The sequence below is a fragment of the Rhinoderma darwinii genome, chromosome 5 (genome assembly GCF_050947455.1).
Source record: "Rhinoderma darwinii isolate aRhiDar2 chromosome 5, aRhiDar2.hap1, whole genome shotgun sequence".
Classification (NCBI taxonomy): domain Eukaryota; kingdom Metazoa; phylum Chordata; class Amphibia; order Anura; family Rhinodermatidae; genus Rhinoderma; species Rhinoderma darwinii.
In genome coordinates this window covers 289,225,789-289,251,170 of record NC_134691.1, presented here as the reverse complement: position 1 = coordinate 289,251,170, position 25,382 = coordinate 289,225,789, and the positions used below count along the sequence as shown (strand labels likewise).

Sequence of the window (25,382 nt, the reverse complement as noted above, 5' to 3'; positions counted from 1 at the left end):
GGATTTTGGACAGGGTCAATATTGAGACACCCCTGGCCAAATTAGTGAATGTGGAATGGTATGACCAACCAATCCAGGGTCTATTTAGAAGATGGAGCCTGTCATCCATCATGTGGGTCTCCTGAAGCCATATAATATCACAGTCATGCTTTTGTAAATACCGAAACACAAGGGCCCTCTTAATGCGATCAATAAGACCTCTCACATGCCATGTTAAAAAAGATACTAAGTCAAAAGACATGGTAAAGGGTAGGAGTACAAACCTAGGCCCAACTGTGCAGAATGAGCCAGTATAAGAGCAGCATAATATACCCGAGACCTGGAACAGATAGAAGTGTGATATGCATTGTGGAAACAAACATGCAAAAAAAACAAGTGGAAACAAATCCATTCCCCCCTCACTACTATCATGCACGCAGGCATGAAGTCTTGGATCCCTTAAACTAAAAGTTGTCGTAACAACAATAGTATAAATTACAAACAGTAATTATCAAATAGCATGTGAAAGAAGGGTGCAAGGGTGCAACCCCCCGGGGCCCCAGTAGAAAAAAGGATACTGAAGAATGAAGGTGTCCATATGGTTAACGAATAATCCACAGTTCCATCATAGAGCGTCTGCAACGAGAAGTATTCTAGAAGTTTGGAACCATGGGACAGTAGATATACACAACTACAAATGACATCAATTAGGCATCCGGACGACGAGGAGAACCGGCCTGACCACAAGGATGAGTTTCCAACCAGTCGAGGACTTCCTGGGGAGTGGTGAAGAAATGCGATCTGCCGTCCACCAGAACTTTCATCCGTGCACGGTACAACATTGCATACTTGAGATCAAGTTCTTTGAGCTTTTTGGCAGTGAGGAACAAAGCTCTCTTCTTCTGGACCTTAATAGAAAAATCAGGGTAAACTGAGATCTGTGAGTTGACATACGGAATTGACCCTTTTTCCCTGGTGATTTTAAAGATAGTGTCCCTGTCCCGGTAGTTGAGGAGTTTAGCAAAAAACGTGTGAGGCGGAGCTCCCGGAGTGGGGGGGGGGGGGTTTGGACAGAATCCGATGTGCTCTCTCCACAGCAAACATAACATAGAATTTCTCCCTGCCGAAGGTTGTAGTGAGAAGGTTTTCCAGGAAGGATTCAGAAGAGGAGTCTTCAGACCCCTCTGGCAGGCCTATAAAGCGAAGGTTGCAGCGCCTCTGTCTGTTCTCCTGATCGTCCAGGTGCTGATGTAGTCTGGTGAGGCCCAGCTCAATGCTCAATGTCTCCAAGACGTCTAGAGATTGGGGGGGTTGGTCTTCCAAGGTACTGACTCTATTTTCAACCTCCGTCACCCTTTCTCTGGTGTGCTGTGCATCTTGGTGTAGGAGAGAAAAATCAACTTTAATTTCCTCGATACGCGTGGTTAGGGTGGTTTGGCATGTATGGATGGTCGCCAGTACCTTTAATGTGTCAGGGTTAGAGTCCAGCAGAGCAGAGACTGGCTGATTCAGATCCACCTGGGTTTGGTCAACGATCTGTGAGGAAGAGGGCGTAGAGACCAAGGAGTCAGCTCTGCGAAATTGGTCCAGCTTCGCGGACGATTTATATTGTGATTTCGGAGGTGCCATGGCTGAGGGTTTAGCTGTGAAAATAATTGTATGGAGCACCAATGCGTAATTATAACCCTGGGAGGGTATTCTGCACCCAATGTTAGAGTATTACATTACAGGCGAATGAAGATGGTATAGGGACCCAAGATGGTCTTCATCGGGCAGTGGGGCCCATTGGAGAAATCAGAAAGACAGTGCGTTTGCAGGTGACCCACAAACAGGGTTGGCATGGTATCTTGGCAACAGAGCAACGGTCAGGCTGACAGCACAGTATAGAAAGCCACAGAATTTTTCAGGCCGCAAGTCACAATATAGCAGTCCGAGCAAGAAAGCAGTCCAGGTGAATAGGGCATCCACGTGTACCGCACGGGTAGCTGCAAGGAAATGCAGTGTAACGGGTTCAGCGGCACTGTCCCAGTGAGCTCCTGAATATAACAGGGCAGGGAGCCTCTGGATCACCACGTGTAGTTGGGGGCCTGCAGGTGTGAGGAGCACCCAAGCCAGGGAGCAGAAGTGACAACAGGACTAATATACAGAGTAGCGGGTGCCTCCAAGGAGGGGACTCAACAGGCCGCACTCTTCAGTCCCAGGGTGTCTGATCACAGAAGTGGCAGGGAAGGACCGCCTGGGTGGATCCAAGATGGCGGCCGCGACCAGCGCGAGCTGCTGCGTAATGGCCGACTGGGCCTGCATGGAGGTTGGCACACTGGGCCCACCAAGTACACCGTCCCTGTAGTCCTGGGCCAGAGATGTCATCCGCCGTTGGCACTCCGAAGGCGCTTCACAAGACGCAGCGACGACGCGGCTGCAGGTCCGGCAGTTGGCCACAACTGTAATGTCGTCCAAAACTACCAATTTACGGGTCCAGCCATTCAGGGTGCAGCAGGGACCCCAGATATCTCCACTGGAGCGAGGTGCCAAGGGAAAATATGGTGAGGATGGCCTCCAATCCACTGCACCGTGCGGATCCCTCACTACATGCGACCTTCCGGTTCACCATCAAGCCACGCCCCTCCTAGTTATTACCATTTAACACCTGTACAGGGATGTAGACTTTGCTGTGGGGGAACCCCAGGTCGCTACCCTGGAGCAGTCTCCCTTAGTGACGGCTGACGTTAGGAGAGGTAGAGTGGTAAACCGATCTATGGGTCTGGGCAGGCAGCAGAGGTTCAACATGGTAAAATGTAGCAATAGATCTAGGCAGGTGGCAGAGGCTCAACATGATTGACGTAAGAATTGGTCAGGGCAGGTGGCAGGTACAGATGGTCAAAAACTGGCAAAGGTTGGTAGACAAGAACTTCAGAAGGCAAGTCTGCAAGGAACTAGGAACACAGTGGAACTCTAGCTAGCAAATTGCTCTGGCAATGATCACCAGAGCTGGAAGAGCTTTATAGCACAGTCAGGTGATAATTAAAAAATTGGCTCTTTAAAAATACAAGAATCAGCACCAAGTGAAGCGCGTCGGCAGTCGGCGTGGTCGCCAGATGCTGGGATAGAAGGAGAGGAGCGGCGTGGGAAAGGAGGATGTCGGACCAAGGTGAGTACACCACAAGAGTGGGGGCCGCTACAATAACAGACTACAAGCCCTTTGTAGACTGATCCTGCAGTCATAATCTTCTTCCATCTGTCCCCTACTTCTTGCTAAAATAAAATTGGTTGGTTAGCAAGAAGTAGGGGACAGATGGAATTAGAGTATGACTGCAGGATCAGTCTACAAAGGGTTTATTTGTAGTCTGTCACCATAGAGATTCATAGATCTGCATAGAAGCTGTAGGCACAAAACAATAGGGAATTTTTAACCAAGACAGTTTACAAAGCTGCTTCACTTTTAATTTTTGATTTGTTGGAGCAATAAAAATGGTTGCAAATGTCTACATAGCCTTTAATTATACCTATAGAAATCTGATATACATAAGATAAGACACCTACATCGCTTGTGGAGCATAACTACATTCTTAGATTTAATTTTATTGTTTATTCTCTTTCTGCTTCTTTGTCCTTTAAAGGAGTAATGGTTTCAAACAAATTTACTGTTGTATATTCTGTCTTCAGTCTAATTTGCCAATATGTTGACAAATTCTACTAGTTGCAGTTCTTTACTACTTTACTGTTGGAAATTTTAAAATGATTGATCACAGAAGGAAAAATGTAGAAGTAAGGAGTCAGGACAAATGAAAGGCTGCTGCCCATTTAGGGTATGTGCACACACACTAATTACGTCCGTAATTGACGGACGTATTTCGGCCGCAAGTCCCGGACCGAACACAGTGCAGGGAGCCGGGCTCCTAGCATCATAGTTATGTACGACGCTAGGAGTCCCTGCCTCTCTGCAGGACAACTGTCCCGTACTGTAATCATGTTTTCAGTACGGGACAGTAGTTCCACGGAGAGGCAGGGACTCCTAGCATCGTACATAAGTATGATGCTAGGAGCCCGGCTCCCTGCACTATGTTCGGTCCACTAATTGCGGCCGAAATACGTCCGTCAATTACGGACGTAATTAGTGTGTGTGCACATACCCTTAGAGGACAAATGACTGTTATATGTCTGCTGTCCTTCACAGTTTAGTTACTGTAACACTTTAGTGAAGCAGCACTTTACACAGAACCTAAACACATATTGAAGAATAAAGCCACCAAAAATTTACTAAATAGTAAAAAAAAATAGAAATGAAAAGTCTAAGGCTATGTTCACACAGGGCATAAAAGCATACAGTGTATCCGCCCTGTGTGCTGCAGAGAATTCCAGCTGGAAAACTGCACCAAACTGTGGTGCAGTTTTCTGGCCGGAATGTCCGCTACGGAAAACTGCACAGAAAAAAAAAGGATACTTACCATGGTGACGCGTCCCTCCGAAGTCCTGCCGCTCTGCAGCCCTGGGATGATGTTTCATCCTATGTGACCGCTGCAGCCTGTGATTGGCTGCAGGGGTCACATGGGATGAAAAGTCATCCCAGGAGGCCGGCCTAGAGGAAGTAACACAGACTTCTGGGTAAGTATATGATTTTTTTAGCGATTCTGCCGCAAAAAAATGCAACATCTGCTATTTGTTACAGGTTTTAACTCCCCATTGAATTTAATGGGGAAATCCTGCAACAAATAAGCAGCGTTTACGCAAATACAATTGACATGCTGCGGATTAAAAAGTATTTTGCACTTGCACAGTGTGTGGATGAGATTTGTTCAAATCTCATCCACTTTGCAGCTACTGTATTATGCTGCGGATTTTCCCCACCGAAATCCGTGGTGGAAAATCCACAATATTTACAATACATGTGAACTGACCCTTAGGGTATGTGCACACACACTAATTACGTCCGTAATTTACGGACGTATTTCGGCCGCAAGTACCGGACCGAACACGGTGCAAGGAGCCGGGCTCCTAGCATCATACTTGTAACACGCCAAATAATGCAACCCGACCCTGGGTTTCGCCCTTCTGGCGACAAGGAAGAAAAAGGAGATAGTGCACTACCTTTTGGAAACTGCAAATTCCCAGAGGAAGCCAGAAGGGCGAAACCCAGGGTCGGGTTGCATTATTTGGCGTGTTACAAGAGCTTATCTTATGCTTTTATCTATATCCATTTTTGTAAGTATGGAATAAAGTCGTGGAATTTGCAGTTTCCAAAAGGTAGTGCACTATCTCCTTTTTCTCCCTTGTTGGAGATTTAGAACATCACGTACGAGGATATACACAGCAAGCAGTTGCATTTCTGCAGTTTCACTTCTGTGTGGAACCACAAGTACCAGCGAGATATACACACCAGTGGAAATTTGGATCATTCTTTCTGCATGCTAGCTGAGGGGAAGGTCAAACACTTGATGGACACTTCAGACTGTACATCTACAACCGTCTGAGCTGTAAAAAACTATCATTTTGTCTCTGTTTTTTGTGGTGTTGAGGATTTCACCTCTTTTTTTACCTGCTCCGGTTGTTCATCTCCTTGTTGAGATATTTCAGTGAGTAGAGAGCTGAGTTGCATATTTGGTTGTTATTGTGTTAAATCTAAATTTTAAGTTGAATATAGAGTGCTTGCCTCTTTATAACTATAACTTGCTCGGGATCCAGTTTTGCTGAGATGGGGGTCTATTAAAGAGGCTCTGTCACCAGATTTTGCAACCCCTATCTGCTATTGCAGCAGATAGGCGCTGCAATGTAGATTACAGTAACGTTTTTATTTTAAAAAAACGAGCATTTTTGGCCAAGTTATGACCATTTTTGTAGTTATGCAAATGAGGCTTGCAAAAGTCCAAGTGGGTGTGTTTAAAAGTACAAGTCCAAGTGGGTGTGTATTATGTGCGTACATCGGGGCGTTTTTAATACTTTCACTAGCTGGGCGCTCTGATGAGAAGTAACATCCTCTTCTCTTCAGAACGCCCAGCTTGTGACAGTGCAGATCTGTGACGTCACTCACAGGTCCTGCATCGTGACGGCCACATCGGCACCAGAGGCTACAGCTGATTCTGCAGCAGCATCAGCGTTTGCAGGTAAGTCGATCTTACCTGCAAACGCTGATGCTGCTGCAGAATCAACTGTAGCCTCTGCTGCCGATGTGGCCGTCACGATGCAGGACCTGTGAGTGACGTCACAGATCTGCACTGTCACAAGCTGGGCGTTCTGAAGAGAAGAGGATGTTACTTCTCATCAGAGCGCCCAGCTAGTGAAAGTATTAAAAACGCCCCGATGTACGCACATAATACACACCCACTTGGACTTGTACTTTTAAACACACCCACTTGGACTTTTGCAAGCCTCATTTGCATAACTACAAAAATGGTCATAACTTGGCCAAAAATGCTCGTTTTTTTAAAATAAAAACGTTACTGTAATCTACATTGCAGCGCCTATCTGCTGCAATAGCAGATAGGGGTTGCAAAATCTGGTGACAGAGCCTCTTTAAACATTCACAGGTGATAGGTTGCAATATAGCCAGACCACTGCCCTCCATATATTATTTAGACAAAAGTGTCATCCAGCAGTCTTCCTACCACCACTGCAAAAACGGAAAGAAAAGGAAGTGTATTACGACAGGTAGGACACGTTCTAACCTTAATCTAGGTGTTACCTGATAACACCCAAACCTGGAAATGCAACAGTCAGCAAAAAATTGATATGCGATCAGATAACTGCACTTGGAGAATGTTAAGCTCCTCCCCCTTAATCATATGATGTCAGGGTGAAATGAAGGGATCAGGAGGAAATTATTACCTTTGTTCTCTGCATGATTTTTAGAGGATTCTGTTTCAGCAGCATGCAGAAAATCTTGGAGAATGACAGGCAAATTTGTCTTCTGACGACTTTTTTTCATAAATTTCTAGTCTACTGTCCCTTTAACAGCTGTCTGTATGGGCCCATACAGGGCCAAACATGTCAAACAGGAAGAGAATAAACAATTGTCTTCTAATAAAAAATTTTTATTTAATTTCTGGTCTACTGCCCACTTAGCAGCTGCCTGTACGGGGTCCATACTGAGCTAATATAATATATGTCAAATAAGAAGACATGAGACAACTTCCATAAAAAAGAAGATGCTGTACAAAACTAAAAGCTCCATCTACACAGATAGACAGACATGTCATAAAAGAATATAATTGGGTAACTACTTTAAAGAAGTTGCCCAACCAGGACAGCCCATATTTAAATGCCATATTTGGACATTTGTATGTCATAGAGGGTGATCCCCTGCTTGGGATTATCTACTATATGTCAGAGAGCAGAGAAATTAAAAAGAGCTCTGTTTTTCAGGTACAGAACTCCGATTCCCCTGCATAGCTTTAGGGTTAAATAAAAAATAAATAAAAATAAACTGCTAAAAAAAGAACTATGCAGTCATCTCCAAAGCATGCTCTAATGGAGACAGACAGAATATTATTATTTAACCCCATGGTTATGCAAAGGATTTGGAACTCTGCATCAGAAAAACAGCGTTCCTACCTTTATAGAGATAGATTATAGAATGCAGGGCCTAAAAATGTCATGGTGTTAAAAAGGTGGATATTGACTTTACATTTTTAGAAACTGATCTCAAAGGGCACTGTATGATCCTGCATTTCCCCTACAACTCATGGCCGTGGATTCATCATTAATTGCTTAAAGGGGTTGCCCGGCATTAGACAAACATAACTACTTTCTTCCAAAACAGCACCACACCTGTCCACAGGTTGTGTGTGGTATTGCAGCTAAGCCCTATCCACTTCAATAGAGTTCAACTGCAATACCAGACAGAAACCATTGAGGTGTATTGCAGTTTCTGGGGAAAAAAACAACATGTTTTTTTTAATGTTGGACAATCCTTTTAAGCAAATTAGATGTTTCTAATAGGAACAGCCCTATATGTTCAACTCTCCGCTTCCTAAATAAACAAAATTGTAGGGCTTCCACAGTAGATACCCCCTTCTTCTCAGTAGTTTATATTCTGATGAATAACAAGAGAGCACAATTCTACAGAAATTTCTTTTAGGTTGAGAAACAACAAACATACAGTCCATAACCCAAAAATGGCTTTACAATGTTTTAAGAATATAAAGACATTGCTTGTTCTTGCAGTGACCTTGACTTCAGCAATTCTTATGTCTCTCCAAATGTCACTGTACAAGGATGTCCTGTTTTCTTTGTCCTGTTTTATGTGTGAAAGTGATAGGAATCCTACAATGGGGTTTACCTTTGTCTGTAGTAAACCTGAATGTATTTATTATAAACTGTAATTCTAATATAGTCATTTCAATGCTATTATGCCATGCCCATGCCAAGATTTCGCTTTGATCAGATGCTTCTACTTTAGACTAAATTTTTCTCTATGAAGTCCCAATTCTGTTCCTGTTCTGTTACAAGGTATGTCCTATATACATATCTAAAATGTATATTTTTTTGTGTACTACATGAATGAAACGCTGATACATCATGTCCCATACTTTATTCTGAGTTCGTTTTCGATGTATTGAAAATAAAGCTAAAAGGGTAATAGGACATCTGTAGTGATCCTATAACGGACACATTGTCATACATCCAAAGACCTCTCCACACTCTTAAATCTTTCCCATGAGCACTGGGTGAGCATTCCAAAGAGTTCAGTGAACTAGAAGTTTCGATGTGTAGAAAGTAGATTGAGGTCAGGGTCTCTCAGTGCCTGAATTGGAACTTGTGAGTACTGGCCATGTATACGTATATCTAGCAGTTGGTACTATTTTTTTTTTTTTAGTAGTGTTGAATGGACTCGACGCAATATGGAACACAAGCTACAAGCTAAATGACCCAAGTTCACCAATGAGGAGAACTGTACAGCCTGTTCTGATATATTATACATGGGACAGGACATAATTATTGCACCACTCAAGACATTATGTACAAAGCAGCTTTACTCAAAATCTCTCAGATTCTATTTCAGACTGAGATTTATATATCTTTCTGTACCCTTTTTGCAATTTGACACAGTAGGTCACAACCACATTACTCACTTTAAAGAATAGATAGACTCTTATAACAAGGGTCTCTTGTGTTCTTTGGATATCATGGGTTAGGACAGATGTTGTTTGCTGTCCCTCTGCTCAAGTTTTATTGATACCTCTTCTTTCTAGACATTATTGGCTTGGTGTAAATACTTATTTTTCTCTTTTTTTATATTGCTCATCTGCTCTGCTACAGCTGACGTTCCCAACTCGGCACACTTTTCAGAGCAATTTGAAAACAGTATGACAAGAATTTTTTTTCCATAAACCACATGAATTCAGACTTTGCTACATTTAGTATTTTTCCATAAGCATAGCAATAGCCCTGATTGTTCAGCAACACAGTAAGTGATCGTGCACATTCGTGAACATGCGCGTTTATGATGGAGTCAGGAAGTCATAGCTGACGGTTGAACACTTATGTGCATGACCCGCTATAGAAATAAGACTGTTCTACGACTACTGGATCTCTACTCTCTGCTAAATATATTATTTGCTGGCTGGGCTTTAAAGAATGTATATAGTGTAATAATAAAGCTTTACCTTCAACATCAAAATCTCTACTGCCGGTTACAGTAAGAGGCGCTGAAAGGTAAAAATCCTTGGCAGATCAGAGAGCAGAATGGTTAAGATACATGAAGACAAGATTAGAAAACCACATGTGCAGCCTGGTTAGAGGTTTGCTGGTTCAAGATCCTAAAAGATCTGATAAAAATCAGAATTATGGAAGAAGTAGATGAACAGAGTGAGTACAACTTGGTTGACTAGTGTATAGTAGATGCATTTGAGCAGAAGGCCGACTTCGGATGTGACAGTTATACAGAACATGTGCATGTCCCCTTTTATTGCATCGTAAACCATTGTATATGCAGAAAAAAAACGTCAATAAGGTCTTATAGGTTATTTGTGAATCAACCCACAAGAAATAAGCCCTAGTGGCAAGTGATTGTCTCCAAAGTCACCTCCAAAAGGAGTTGTCTTCTTGTTGAACCTTTAGGGTCCATTATTATGTCATCCTCCATCGGAGGATCTTTTGATACTTTGGTGGGCCAGTTCAACCCAGGTGGATGGTAATGATGAAAACATAGCATAATATTAAGAAACGGCTAGGGACCATTGTTAGGCCCCTGTAAGTATATAACTATTGAGAGAGTAAATATCAAATATAATATGTCACTTACCATAGCGATACCTACCCGGAAAATTGAAGAGGGAGACAGCAGCAAACAGAGTTCTGCCCTAAATAAAGGCAAAACTTCTGACTTTTACAGTAAACAGTGTATAGTAAAAAGTTATACTGTACTATTATAGTACCAAAACTAAAACGCCTTTAAATACACAGATTCATGTCAATTTGATTTTAATGGAACTCTGCCCTTGAATCTACTGGATAGGACTCAAATGGATTGTATGCTCGGGGCCAGAAGCCTTATTAAAGATTTGCAATGTGCCTCCAGCACATACAATTAAGGCCCCCACATCAATTAGGTATTTTGCCTTCATGAAGAATACACACATTCATTGTATTACTCTTTGTATCAAGCTACCATTACAAAGACGGAAGTCAATATTAGTGAGAACTCCTATAATAAAGACATTGAAAAGTGGCGTATTAGAAATAAAACCCCAAATGACATTCTATAAACTCTTAGCCTCATTACATTGATCCACTTTCATACTTAAATGATTATCCGTCTGCAGGTCAGATTCCTAAGTACAAGGTTTATGAAATATTCATATAACCAATGTGGCTGGAAGTTCTGTGGTCTGTTAGAAAAGTTCAATATGAAGAATTTATTTCCCACTTCAGGTGAGTAAATACATTTAAAATAACAAAGAAATGAAAGGTCGACTTTTTCTGAAATGTTTTGTTTTATATACTTTAACCTTCACAAAGAAGTTCAAGTTTCAAGAGTTTATGAGATATATATTTTTTTATTTATATGCAATTTGGATAAAGATGCAGAACAGACTTTTCTGCCAATAATGCCATTTAGAGGCACTGCAGTAAACAAGTTTACTGGTGGGCCAGTCAAGTTGGCTAATAACATAATACAACAACTTTTACTCAGCTAGATAAGGGCCTGTTCATATCATCGTTGGTTTCCGTTGATGGGTTCCAGCAGACCTTTCCGTCGGAGGAACCTATTAGCGGAAAGGCAAACAGAAACCATTGCTTTTGTTGGCATTACCATTTATTTCAATGGTAATTCTTTGTTCTAAACCCTTTCAGGACCAAGGTCATTTTGGCCCTTGAGGACCAGCCCCATTTTTTCACATTTCACATGTGTCATTTTATGTGGTAATAACTCCGGAATGCTTTTGCCTATCCAAGCGATTCTGAGATTGTTTTCTCGTGACATATTGTACTTTATATTAGTGGAAAAATTTGGTCAATAAATTAATTGCTTATTTGTGAAAAACACTAAAATTAAAAGAAAATTTGGAAAAATTAGGATTTTTCTCATTTTAAATGTATCTACTTGTAAAACAGATAGTAGTAATACCACACAAAATTGTTGCTAATTAACATCCCCCATATGTCTACTTTATATTTGCATTGTTATTTGAACATTATTTAATTTTTCTAGGACATTACAAGGCTTAGAACTTTAGCAGCAATTTCTGACATTTTCAAGAAAATTTCAAAAGGCTATTTTTCAAGGACCGGTTCAGTTCTGAAGTGAATTTGAGGGCTTTATGTACTAGATAGACCCCATAAATCCCCCCATTTTAAAAACTGCACACCTCAAAGTATTCAAAACAGCATTCAGAAAGTGTTTTAACCATTTAGGCGTCCTACAGGAATTAAAGCAATGTAGAGGTGAAATTTACAAATTACATTTTTTTGCCGAAATTCCTTTGTAATAAAAAAAATTCTGTAACACAGAAGGTTTTACCAGAGAAACACAACTCAATACTTGTTGCCTAGATTCTGCAGTTTTTAGAAATATCCCACATGTGGCTCTAGTGTCCTAATGGACTGAAACACAGGCCTCAGAAGCAAAGGAGCACCTAGAGGATTTTGGGGCCTTTTTTTTTTTAGAATATGTTTTAGGCACCATGTCAGGTTTGAAGAGGTCTTGTGGTGCCAAAACAGTGGAAACTCCCCAAAAGTGACATAGTTTTGGAAACTACACACCTCAATGAATTTATCTAGGGGTATAGTTAGTATCTTGACCCAACAGTTCTTTTGCTATATTTATTGGAGTTTGTCTGTGAAAATGAAAATCTACTTTTTTTATGAAAAAATATAAAATTTTAGAATTTTTACAAGAAATAAAGAATAAAAATCACCCCCAAAACTTGTAAAGCTATTTCTCCCGATTACAGCAATAGCCCATATGTGTTAATAAACTTCTGTTTGGACCCACGACAGAGCTCAGAAGGGAGGGAGCGCCATTTGGCTTTTGGAGCGCAGATGTTGCTTGGTAGTAGTTCGGTTTGGAGTTTTGCTGGTATTTCAGTTTATAATGTGGGGGCATATGTAAGCTCGGCAGAGAGCATCAAGGCATATTAAGAGGGTATCATAATGGGGCAAATAAATAATAATTCATAGACATGTGGCCGGCGTCACACTGATAAATGGTGCCGGATGTTATCTGCTTTTGGAACACTCTACACAATTTCTGTAGCTATATTCTGAGTGCCAGAACTTTTTTATTTTTTCTCCACCGGAGCCGTGCGAGGGCTTATTTGTTCCGATACAATCTGTAGTTTTCATTGGTACAATTTTACGGTACATCACTTTTCATTTGATTTTTTGGCAAGCAAAGTAACAAAAAAACCATACATTTTGACAATGTTCTTTGTCTTTTTTTTTTTTAACAGTGTTCACCGTGCGCTATAAATGACATTTTACTTTATTCTGTAGGTCGATACGAGTATGGAGATACCATATGTATATAGGTTTTCTTATGTTTTGTGGCGTTTGCTCAATAAAATCACTTTTCTATAAAATTATTTATTTTCTGTGTCACCATATTTTGAGAGCCATAATTTTTTTATTTTTCCAGTCAAAAAAGCAGTGTAAGGGCTTGTTTTTTGCGGGACGGGTTGTAGTTTTTATTGGTACTGTTTTGGGGTACATGCGACTTTTTGATCACTTTTTATTCTATATTTTGGGAGGGGTGATGACCAAAAAAATAGTGATAATTTTTTGCGGTGTTCACCATGTGGGAAAAATAATATTATAGTTTTATAGTTTGGGTCGTTACGAACGCAGTGATACCAAATATGTGTACTTTAACGGTTTCATTTTTGTCCTATAATAAAAGTCTTATTATGGGAAAAAAGCATTTTTTGTTTTTACACTTTTCTAAAACATTTTTATTACTTTTTTTGTAAACTTTTTTTTACTTTTAGACCTGCAGCACTGATAGCTGCTATAATACATTACACTACCTAGGTAGTGTAACGTGTTAGAAACTGTCAGTGTGACGCTGAGAGTTACACTGACAGGAAGCCTATGAGGTCCTCATAGGCTTCCGTGCATGGCAGACCAGGAGGCCGTTGTATGGCCTTCGGTTTTGCCATGCAACCCATGGAACCACCCGCAATCGGTCCCCAGGAACGTTTGTTGGGCACTATCTACAGGGGGGGGGTCTGTATGTGGGGCACTATACAGGGTTGGGCTATATGTAGAATACTATCTATAGGGGAGCTATTTTTAGGGCACTTTCTATAGGGGTGGGCTATACTGTATTTATGTACTGAGGTTGGTTTTAGTGCTGTATTTATGTATTGAGTTTGGTTCTAGTGTTGTATATATGTATGAGCTTGGTTCTGGTGCTGTATATGTGTACTGAGCTTGGTTCTGGAGCCATATATGTCAGAGCTTGGTTCTAGATCTGTAATTATATAGGATATATTTATAATAACAAAATTGCAGGGCAGATGGAATTGTTTTTAATTCATTGTATATTTAGTAGGAACCTGTCTGGTAGTTTTAACCCCTTGAACCGCCACCATGCGGTAATACATGACCTGACAATATTTCCAAACATTCCCTTGTATGTTTTTTTCAGATGCAGCAAAATCTTTAAAATCCACTTTTAAAATGGCGCACACTATATGCTAATTACACATTAAAATGTCATGGGTCAGTGCCGCTATCCTGAAGAGTCACATAATCCTGCCTCTAAACCCACCTTTCCATATTTGAGTGACATCTCCCTGGCTGATACAACTTTCTCGGATGCGCCATTGCCTTGTGGCACTATACACAAGGGGGGCTGTGTGCCACTATACACAAAGGGGGGCTGTTTGGCACTATACACAAGGGGGAGCTGTTTGGCACTATACACAAGAGGGAGCTGTGTGGCACTATACACAAGGGGGAGCTGTGTGGCACTATACACATGGGGGAACTGTATGGCACTTATTACAATGGGGAGGGCTGTGGCTTTATCTACAGGGGGCTGAGTGTGGCGCAATCTACTGGGCTCTGTGTGTGGCATTATCTACTAAAGGGGGGCTGTGTGGCACTATATACAAGGGAGGGGGGCTGTGTGGCACTATATACAGTTGGAGCTGTACAGCGCTATATACAGTGGGGGCTTTATGGCACTATCTACAAGGGGGAGGTGGGGACGCTTTCTACAAATGGGGTGTGACACTGTCTATAGGCGGGGCTATATAGCACTGTCTACAGAGGAGCTGTATGGCACATTCTTCAGGGGGCACTATTTATAAGGGGGGCTGCTTGTGGCACCCGGGCAGGGCCGCGGTCAAGAGTTTGCTATGGGGCCCAGTCTTTCCTAGTTACGCCCCTGCATAAAGTCATTCCTAACAAGTTCTGACAAGCTTTGAGAATGATTAAACTAAGTTGATATGCAAAGATAGGATGAGTCTGAGCAACTAATATTATAGTATTTACTACTAGTAACAAGTGAGCAGATCCATACATTAACAGCAGATATAGGCCAAAGTTGTTTGGAGCTGTTAGTTTGGTCGTGCAGGTTTTTATACAGTTTGGCATCATGAGATTCTGCTACATTGGTGCCACCGTCCACCAAGGACAAAACTAAGGAGTCTGTGTGACTATAGCAAGATAAGCCAACTATAAATATGCAAAAAGTCTGTGGTTCCAGAACCCTTGTTTTTAGACAGTACAATCCTCAGCTTTCTTATCTTGATGTCAAACGGTATTCTCATGTGGTTATGATAAAGGAAACGTCTACTTTTAAAGCTACTTTAAAAATAACCTGTCACCTCTGCTATGAGGGCAGCATAAAGTAGTGGTAAACATGCTGATTTCAGTGTTACTTATGTGCGAATGTAAAGCCGTTTCGGACAACTTATTCTTTAATTTCTGGAGAGCGCTGCTAGAGATGAGCGCTGCTAGAGATGAGCGCTGCTAGTATATTCATGAGCTGCCATTCCCCCGCCCAGCCGCCGCTAATTGACAGGTTTTCCCCTATTACTGTGCATAGCAAGAGTCAGTCAAACAGCCGCGGCTGGACAGGGGAGCAGCAGCTCATAAGTACGCCAGACTTATCTCTACCAGCAAAGGATAAAGAGTAAGTTCCCCTTAAAGCGGCTTCACATAAGCACATAAGTGCCAAACTGCTGAAATCAGCATGTCTGTCACTATTTTATGCTGCCCTCAGTGAGGGCAATATGACGGAGGTGACAGATTCCCTTTAACCCATTTAGAGCCGAGCCATTTTTGGCCTTGAAAACCACACAATGGAGCTCTATGAGATTATATTTTTTGCAAATTGTGCTTATTATGAGTCTACACAAGCGTTTCAACTTTGTTAAAGGGGTTGTTCAGTTTAGAAAACCCATTTTTATATACCCTAGGATTTTGGGTAGTCTCGTGTTTAGGATCCTCATCTCTTGATCCGCTACGAAGGACTTGTCCTGTCCTACATTACACAGACAACCCATTGATTTGACTGGGTATTGTGCACTGTGCTTAATTTTCCCCTGCAGAAAAATTGAACACTTAAAGGGGTTTTCCGCTTTCTGGCAACTGATGACCTATCCACTGGATAGGTCATCAGTATATGATCGGTGCGTGTCCGACCCCTGGACCCTGCACCGATCCGCCACTCCGGCTGCATCCGGGCGCTGGACGATGTTGCCGGAAGCAGATGGCAAAGAATAGCGGCCGAGCTGCAGTATTGCAGCTCTGCCACTATTCAAGTGAATAAGAGCAGAACTGCAGTTCTGCCGAACAGCCGCTATGCAGTGCTCGGAGCAATCTGCTTCCGGCTCCAACTACTGCATCCCGTTCCAAACATCCGGTGCACGGAGGCAGCTGGAGTTGCGGATCGGTGTGGGATCCTGGTATCGGACACGCACTGATCATATACTGATGGCCTATCCGGTGGATAGGTCATCAATTTTCAGAAAGTGGACAACCCCTTTAAGGTACTCTGAGGGTATATTCATATGACAACTCAAAATACGTCTGAAATTACGGAGCTGTTTTCAGGCATGTACTCGCATTTTCCGCGGCCTCTTTTACGGACATAATTGGAGCTGTTCTTCATTGGAGTCAATGAAAAACGGCTCCAAAAATGTCCCAAGAAGTGTCCTGCACTTCTTTGACGCGGGTGTAATTTTACGCGCCGTCTTTTGACAGTGACGCATAAAATTACACCTCGTCTGCACAGAACATCGTAAGCCCCATTGCAGGCAATGGCCAGATGTTTGCAGACGTATTGGAGCCGTCTTTTCAGGTGTAATTCGAGGCGTAAAACGCCTGAATTACGTCTGAAAATAGGTCGTGTGCACATACCCTTAGACTACATTCATACGGGCGTGACAGATTTATGCGCATGCAAAACAATCAATGGGTCCGTGTGCTGTGAGCGATTTCCACGCACAGAACACGGACGAGTTTTACGCTCATCTGAATGAGCGCTTACATGGGCAACAAGCATCGATCGATCGTAATAACATGTTAATCAGTGCTCATTTAGTACATTTAAATGGAGCAATCATCGTGATGATGAACAATTATTAATACGATCGTTTGTCCCTATACAGCTTACATATTGTCGGCAGCACATGGCCTGTTTACACAGGGAGATGTGCTGCCAACAAACGATAATTTTTTTTGCCTGCAATAAAACATGCGATCAGTCAATAAAAGAGCATTGGCTTGTTTACCGGCTGATTACTACCATGTTTGCTGTTTTCAGGAGGCGATGATCAAGAATAAGCCTTCATAGAAATGCCCGTTTGGCCGATCATCTGCCCGTGTTAAAACTGCCATTTTTCCCAACAGATTACAGCTGATTACTGGGGTCCCAGCAGGGGTACACTTTGTGATCATTTTATTGTCAAGGGACCCTTCTAACAAGTAGGGATTGTCCAAAACCACTTTAATTTCATTTGGTGGAGGTAAGCAAATACATTATATTTTATACATATGTATATATATATATATATATATATATATATATATGTACAGATATATATATATAAATATATATATATATATATATATATATATATATATATATATATATATATACACTATCAAACAGCTGTCAAACGACGACGCGTAAAATGACTGCCTCGGCAAAGAAGTGCAGGACACTTCTTTGGACGTAATTTGAGCCATTTTTCATTGAATTCAATGATGAACAGCTCAAATTTACGGCCGTCAAAGACGCCTCGCATAATGCGAGGAGGAGCAATTACGTCTGAAACGACGGAGCTGTTTTCTCCTGAAAACAGTGTGTAATTTCAGACGTAAAAGGCAGCTACCGTGTGCACATACCCTTCTGAAAAGATTCAGAAGTGTCAGGATTCTGAGTACACATGACGTCCAAGCTGGATTTCATGTGTATTCATTATCAGGACACTTGATTAACGTTAATCTCTGTGTATGCAGCTGCACATCGCTGCTGTGTAAATGAAAGGAGAGGAGTGTATGACGCTGACTGGTCACAGATTGGTAACACGTAAACACGCCCAGTTAAAAACACAATACACGCCCAGTTGGACATAACGAAATAAAAACGCCCAGTTGTCCATTTCAAAGCTCATTTGCATATATATAAAATAGCTCATAACTTGGCCAAAAATTAACGTTTTTTTTTTTTTAAAAACACGTTACTGTTATCTACATTGCAGCGCCGATCAAATGCAATAGGAGATAGGGGTTAGAGAATCTGGTGACAGAGCCTCTTTAATGTGTGTGCGGCCTCCAATGCAAATCATTATTTGGTGTCCATTGAAGCAAACCCCTATTACCTCATTGTTTCCTCATTGTACATATAGGACGAGGTGGTCCAAACCCAATACCCCCTTTAATTCAGTTTTGCTTAAAGTGAACGTCTGCCTTTGCCATTTATGCTATTTCTTTATGCAGTCCTTCTGTCTGAATATTTTACCTTAGGTTCATTTTGTTGCAAAATGGTTAGTTTTTTGCCCTTAGTGTGGGGTTTATTCACGGATTATAGGCTGTCATAAGCAGCAACTTGTAGTCTGCAGGAGAACTCTCACTTCAATAGCAGAAAATCTGAACACTTGTAAAGGAAATGGTTCTAAAAACATCAAATTATGAAAATTGCTATTTATGCAACGCCTAGTGTTAGTGTTGGCTCACCATTAGTGGTCCTATACTTTGGTCCCTAAATATCATGAGCCTAATGACCATGATTCCTGAAGAATGAAGGTCAATAATGGTTCTGAGTAAAGGTCCTCTTACATGGCCCTTCCTGGGAAGTGTAAACGAGCGGCGATCAACGGAACAGCTCGTTGATCGGCGCTCATTTGCTCCTTTCACAAGGCTTTAGTATGGGGACAAGCGCTCGTTACTTTGATAGTTTGTCCCCATACATTATTATCATGTCGGCAGCACGTTTCCCTGCTTACACAGCGTTTGCTCGATAATTGGCCCGTGTGAAAGAGCCTTAACTGAAGCTACTGACTCTTCAGATCACTAACCTTTTTATCTGTATGTTTGTAAATGCTACAGAGACTAGGCACTTACTAAATAAATGTGGTTGTCCCTATTGCATGACCCCTACATTTGTATGATTTGTTATGACCAAAATAACCTTAAATTAAAAAAATCCAACACTATGAATGGTCTTTATTGTCTGTAAATGTAGGAAGCACAAGCACAGCTTTATTAGCTGTAGATATATACTGTAAATACTTGCAATTTTAATATTTACTACTTTAATCAAACATTTTGCAGCACTTTTTTTAGAACAACATGCTAACAATCAAAAAAACCTGCTGTTGCAATAAACCTTTCCTAAAAGTATGTGAACCCTAAAAAGAAATAGAATGTAATGTATTTCTATATTTTGTCTATATATATATATATATATATATATATATATATATATATATATATATATATATACATACATGTTCTCCAGTGGTTATTCACCTCTCCATGCTACAGTCCATTGTTAGGATGCTGCTTGGGGCTGAGGAAGGAATTGACTAGACTGATATAAGTTCACTCTGCATCAGTTTACCACAGTGGCTGTGTTGTTATATAAGAGGTAGAAAAATGAAAAAAAAAAAATGCCAATACCACATAGCGGTCATTAGTCGCTTGTTATTTTAAGCATATGCTGTGCTTTATGTCTCGTCCATTTATGTGATACCCCCCTCAAAAAAAAATGCATGTATGTAAAAATCTTTCTTGGTTTTAGAAATATTTTCCAGTACTGCTTCTTTAATAAGAAAAAAGTAACCACAACTGTGATTGTGTTAATACAATAACTTTATCTCAGTAATTTAAACCCTCAGATGCTGCAGTTAATAGCAACCATGGCAACTAAGTGGCTAGACAGAGGGAGGGGACGAAGTGATCACAGGTTTGTCAATGGGTTTACTTGACCGTTGGTTGCCTAAAGAAGGCTCCCAGGTCTGCCGCCTGTGTATGCCATAGGGTATGTTCACACGCTAGCTGGCTTTTACGTCTGAAAAGACAGACTGTTTTCAGGAGAAAACAGCTGCGTTGTTTCAGACGTAAAAGCTCCTCCTCGCATTATGCGAGGCGTCTTTGACGCTCGTAAATCTTGAGCTCCTCTTCATTGACTTCAATGAAGAACGGCTCAAATTACGTTGCAAAGAAGTGTCCTGCACTTCTTTGCCGAGGCAGTTATTTTACGCGTCGTCGTTTGACAGCTGTCAAACGACGACGCGTAAATGACAGGTTGTCTGCACAGTACGTCGGCAAACCCATTCAAATGAATGGGCAGATGTTTGCCGACGTATTGGAGCCGTATTTTCAGACGTAAAACGAGGCATAATACGCCTCGTTTACTCCTGAAAATAGGTCGTGTGAACCCAGCCTAATAGGATGCCTGTCAGTTTTATACTGACGGGCATAAAAAGCTGCAATACTGAAGCATTGCAGTATATTATTGAAGTGATCAAGCGATCGCATGTCGAAGTGGGATTAAAAAAAACTGTTAAATAAAATGTCCAGAAAAAAAAAGATAAATAATCTAAAGCCAACAAAAACACTTTTTTCCCCTTACACAATACTTTATTATGGAACAAAATTATATAAAAAAGTACACCTGTAAAAAAAAGTACGACCCATACTGTAAAATGAATGTGTTAATTATCCTGTACTGAGAATGGCGTAAGTAAAAAATAAAAAAGGTGTAAGTCCTATATACCTCAAAATGGTACCAATTAAAACTGCAGTTTGTCCCGCAAAAAATTATCCCTCATGAAACTCCGTATACGGAAAAAATGTAATGTTATGGCTCTCTTTTTTTTAAAAAAGCGTTTCTATTAAAGGCTATGTAAACCTTTAAGGCTGAGTTCACACGGGATGGATATGCTGCATAAAGGCACGCAGTGTATACGTCCTGTGCGCCGCAGAGAATTCCTGGCGAAAAACAGCACCAAACTGCAGCACCTATGATTGGCTGCAGCGGCGTTCACATGGGATGAAGCGTCATCCCCGGAGGCCGGCCTTCTGACGTCACCCAGGCCGACCTCCCGGGATAACTTTTAATCTCATGTGACCGCCACTACAGCCTGTGATACATCATCCCAGGAGGCCGCGCTGAAGGAAGGAACATAGACTTCTGGGTAAGTATCAGGCTTTTTTTTTTATTAGTTGCGTTTTTTGCAACTGCTATTTGTTCCGGGATTTAGATCGCCATTGAATTCAATGGGGGAAACCTGCAACAAACCTGCAACAAATAGGCAGCATTTACGCAAATACAATTCACATGCTGCAGAATAAATTTCCGCACCGCAGGTCAATTTCTGAGCGTTTTTTCTGCTCAGTATTTACGCAGCATGTGGATGAGATTTGTTCAATCTTTGCTGCTGCTGTATTATGATGCATTTGTATTCTGCTGCAAAACGCAGCAATTCCGCTACGTATGGATAAGCCCTAAAAGTGATTCGTTCTTTTTAATAAAAATGGCAGTCAGTGTGTTTGGTGCAACTTTCAAATGAGTTTTTATTAAAAATTATTTTTACTTTTTGAGATACAGCTGTTCTGTGTCCTTTATATAGATCATCTGTACTATTCGCTGAATCCTGTACCCGCCAGGTCCGCGGGACTGACAGGTTCAGTGAAAGCGTGTCCTACTTGTCTCTGACACGCAGGATCCACCTGTAATTTATCACATGCTGACACTGAACCCATCAGTCCCTTGGACCTGACAGATTCAGGTCATAGTGAAAGATACAGCTGCTCTGTATACAGTATACAGAGCAGCTGTATCTCAAAAAGTAAAAATTATTTTCAATAAAAACTAATCTGAAAGTTGCACCAAACACACTGACTGACATTTTTATTTAAAAAAAATATACTTTCGAAGGTGTACAAAGCCTTTAAACCTATATACATTTAGTATCGGTGTAATCGTACTAACCCGCAGAATAAAGTTAACATGTCATTTATACTGCACGGTGAGCGCCGTAAAATATAAAAAAATGATGGTGCTATTGCTGTTTTTGTTTCCCCCCCAAAAAATAAACACAAGCTTTTCAATACATTATACGTGCCCCAAAATGGTGCTATTAAAAAATACAATTTGTCCCACAACAAAATAAGTCCTCAAAAGGCTACGTCGATGGAAACATTTTAGAATTATGGCTCTCAAAACTAATGAAAAAATGAAAAAAATCACTGTGTCCTCAAGGCCCAAAATAGCTGGGTCCTCAAATGGTTGAAGAATATGTCACAGACATGGCTTAAATTAATGACAGTTCTTACATGAAAACATGTCCCTCTGACATTATCGACAACTCTCCTGCATTATACCTATGTTACAACAATTGGAAAACATTTAATCAAATTATACATTCATTTTTCAGACTTCTCTCAGTCACAGTAAACATTTTACAGCATTAAGATTACAATAAGATCCATACCATAAACGGAAGAGCCACAAAGGACTAAAAAGAAATAGCTGGAGAATACATGTATATACTATAACATTTGTACAAGACAGACCTAATGCACACAACCGTGTGTGCCGGCCGGGTCCCGTCCTTGATCCGTGGAAAGAGAGGACATGTCCTATCTTTTCACGGATCGAAGAGTCGGGTCAGTTTTCACTGACCCGATTCACCCGTTAAAGTGAATGGGTCCGTGAAAACTATCGGGTGCCACTCGGATGCCGGGAAAAACTGCCTGAGTGGCACTCGATCGTGTGCATGAGGCATTATGTTGTTGTTTATATTGTGTACAACACATGAGATTGAGTACACATGTTATGAGGCTTTGTAATCAACAAATTCCAATTTGGTCCCTGACTTGAGATCCTGAGGACCACAACTGTATTGATGTGCTGTCTCTGAACATCATGAGTGTGTAGACGTCAATGCAGCACACCCATAGATTCTGTACTGTGTCAACCACACTAAATCAACATACAAAAAGCACAATGCCCTCCAAACAGCTGCAGTCCTATGTCAGGCATTGACTACAGGTAATTACAAAGCTTCGTACCCTGTGATATCAGTACGTATGCCTTTTGAGTATCTACCTGTACAGTAGACTACATTTAGCTGCGTCATTTACCTGTAATAATGCTCTTTATGTCCTCGGGTAGCAGTTGAGTCATTGTAAATTGCTAGTTATACCTGAATAAAGCGATATTTCGACACTGAATAGCTGGTAAAAAGGCTCGTAGTTTTTACACTGTGTATGAAAACAGGGAAGTAAAATAGAGAGAGGAAGAAAGAACAGGCTACTGAGTGTTTGCAGAGTTTAAGGAAGTAACTGGACAAATCAGCCGGGTTGTCCTCACCTCCTCCCCCAAGCCAAAAGCACAGAATTGTGCAAAGAATTACTGTACACGGTTTTCCTGTACTGAAAATGTGAGCATAAGCATCAGTCATTTACAACTTTTTGAAAAAAATGTCTAGTATATTATGCGATGTTATAAAACATTCCTAAAGACAAAGGTGCATAATGTCAGAGATGAAAACAGATCTTTATTTTATTGGAAAGCCAGAGATCATGCTTTATGTCAGCCTATGTGCGTAAAAAAAAGCGCAAGCGCAAAAGAAGAAAGGTCCCTGATGTTCCTTAACCCTTCAAGTCAAAAGGTCCTGCGAGGGTTGGGTTACAAGCTAACGCTGACATACATACCCTGTACACTGGCTCTCCAAGTGTTTAGTGTTTAGGGACCTGATAGCTACAATCTAAGCTCCTAGATCAATGGGAGGATCCTATTAGGGCAACACATCTCTATAATCCTGGGACATAAAGAAAAAAACACCAAAACATTTACAGTGAACTGACTCAATGAACTCAATCATGGTGGTGTTTGGTTGTATACAGAAGATAAAGGCGCCCTGCGTATAAGAAATTAAGTTCCTTCAAAGTTCCATACTAGCCAGTGAGATCCCATCCCCAGTCGTTTTGAAGTACTCATTTGATAAGCACCACTTTGGGGGCACTTCCGCACCAACACACCAACCTAATGGCCTAGTATCTGCTCACCAAGTGGGCCACTATTGTGTACACTGGACTCTAACAACCTACCACCCCTTTGTAATGTTTTTTTCTATGACCTGCCACTATTGTTTTTTGCTCTTACTTTTAGAGGGCTTAAAAGAGAACTCCATACATGATTACATATTTTACAACAACCTACATATTTATTCTCCGTTCAGACAGAAAGCTAAATAATAAATTCTGCTGAGTTCCTGTTTCACACAGCAGGGCATTGTAGGAGGTGACAGCTACACGGTTAGAAATAAGCTGTTAAAGGTGCCAATGCAGACTACAATAATTGTTAATTCTATAATTGTAAAAGTATATGTATGGAAATAACTTTCATAAATAGAAAAGTCAACTATTTGTACAGTAATAACGTGGCCTATCATATATTTAAAGAGGTTGTCCTACCCGATCCTCTTAGGGCATATGACTGTCATACAGTGGAGGTCCCCTGCTCCGGTACCCCCCTATGAGCCGGAGTGGAGAGGTGCTGACAAGCTACTCTCCTACTAAAGCGGACTCACGCCGGCTGCATCATTCTTCAGCAAAATTTGCTTTTTGCCATGGGATATCGGGAGCTGGAACCTCCCTGCAGTTTTTAGATTAAAGGGTTTGTCTGTGAAGAGAAAACCACTTAAAGAGGCTCTGTCACCAGATTTTGCAACCCCTATCTGCTATTGCAGCAGATAGGCGCTGCAATGTAGATTACAGTAACGTTTTTATTTTTAAAAAACGAGCGTTTTTGGCCAAGTTATGACCATTTTCGTATTTATGCAAATGAGACTTGCAAAAGTACAACTGGGCTGTGTTGAAAAGTAAAAGTACAACTGGGCGTGTATTATGTGCGTACATCGGGGCGTGTTTACTACTTTTACTAGCTGGGCGTTGTGTATAGAAGTATCATCCACTTCTCTTCACAACGCCCAGCTTCTGGCAGTGCAGACACAGCCGTGTTCTCGAGAGATCACGCTGTGACGTCACTCACAGGTCCTGCATCGTGTCAGACGAGCGAGGACACATCGGCACCAGAGGCTACAGATGATTCTGCAGCAGCATCGGCGTTTGCAGGTAAGTCGATGTAGCTACTTACCTACAAATGCTGATGCTGCTGCAGAATCAACTGTAGCCTCTGGTGCCGACACGATGCAGGACCTGTGAGTGACGTCACAGATCTGCACTGACAGAAGCTGGGCGTTCTGAAGAGAAGTGGATGATACTTCTCATCAGAACGCCCAGCTAGTAAAAGAAGTAAACACGCCCCGATGTACGCACATAATACACGCCCAGTTGTACTTTTACTTTTCAACACGCCCAGTTGTACTTTTGCAAGCCTCATTTGCATAAATACGAAAATGGTCATAACTTGGCCAAAAATGCTCGTTTTTTAAAAATAAAAACGTTACTGTAATCTACATTGCAGCGCCTATCTGCTG

General features: G+C 41.3%; 1 protein-coding gene across 1 annotated transcript in view; it reads right to left on the bottom strand.

Moving 5' to 3' along the window:
- SKAP2 (src kinase associated phosphoprotein 2) overlaps positions 1–23,196 on the bottom strand; it is a 226,835-nt gene extending 203,639 nt beyond the window's left edge. The window contains exon 1 of the mRNA XM_075827261.1: positions 23,023–23,196. Coding sequence (XP_075683376.1) covers positions 23,023–23,065 — 43 coding nt within the window. The 5' untranslated portion in view covers positions 23,066–23,196. The remainder of the gene's footprint in view (positions 1–23,022) is intronic.
- Positions 23,197–25,382: the final 2,186 nt, after the last annotated feature.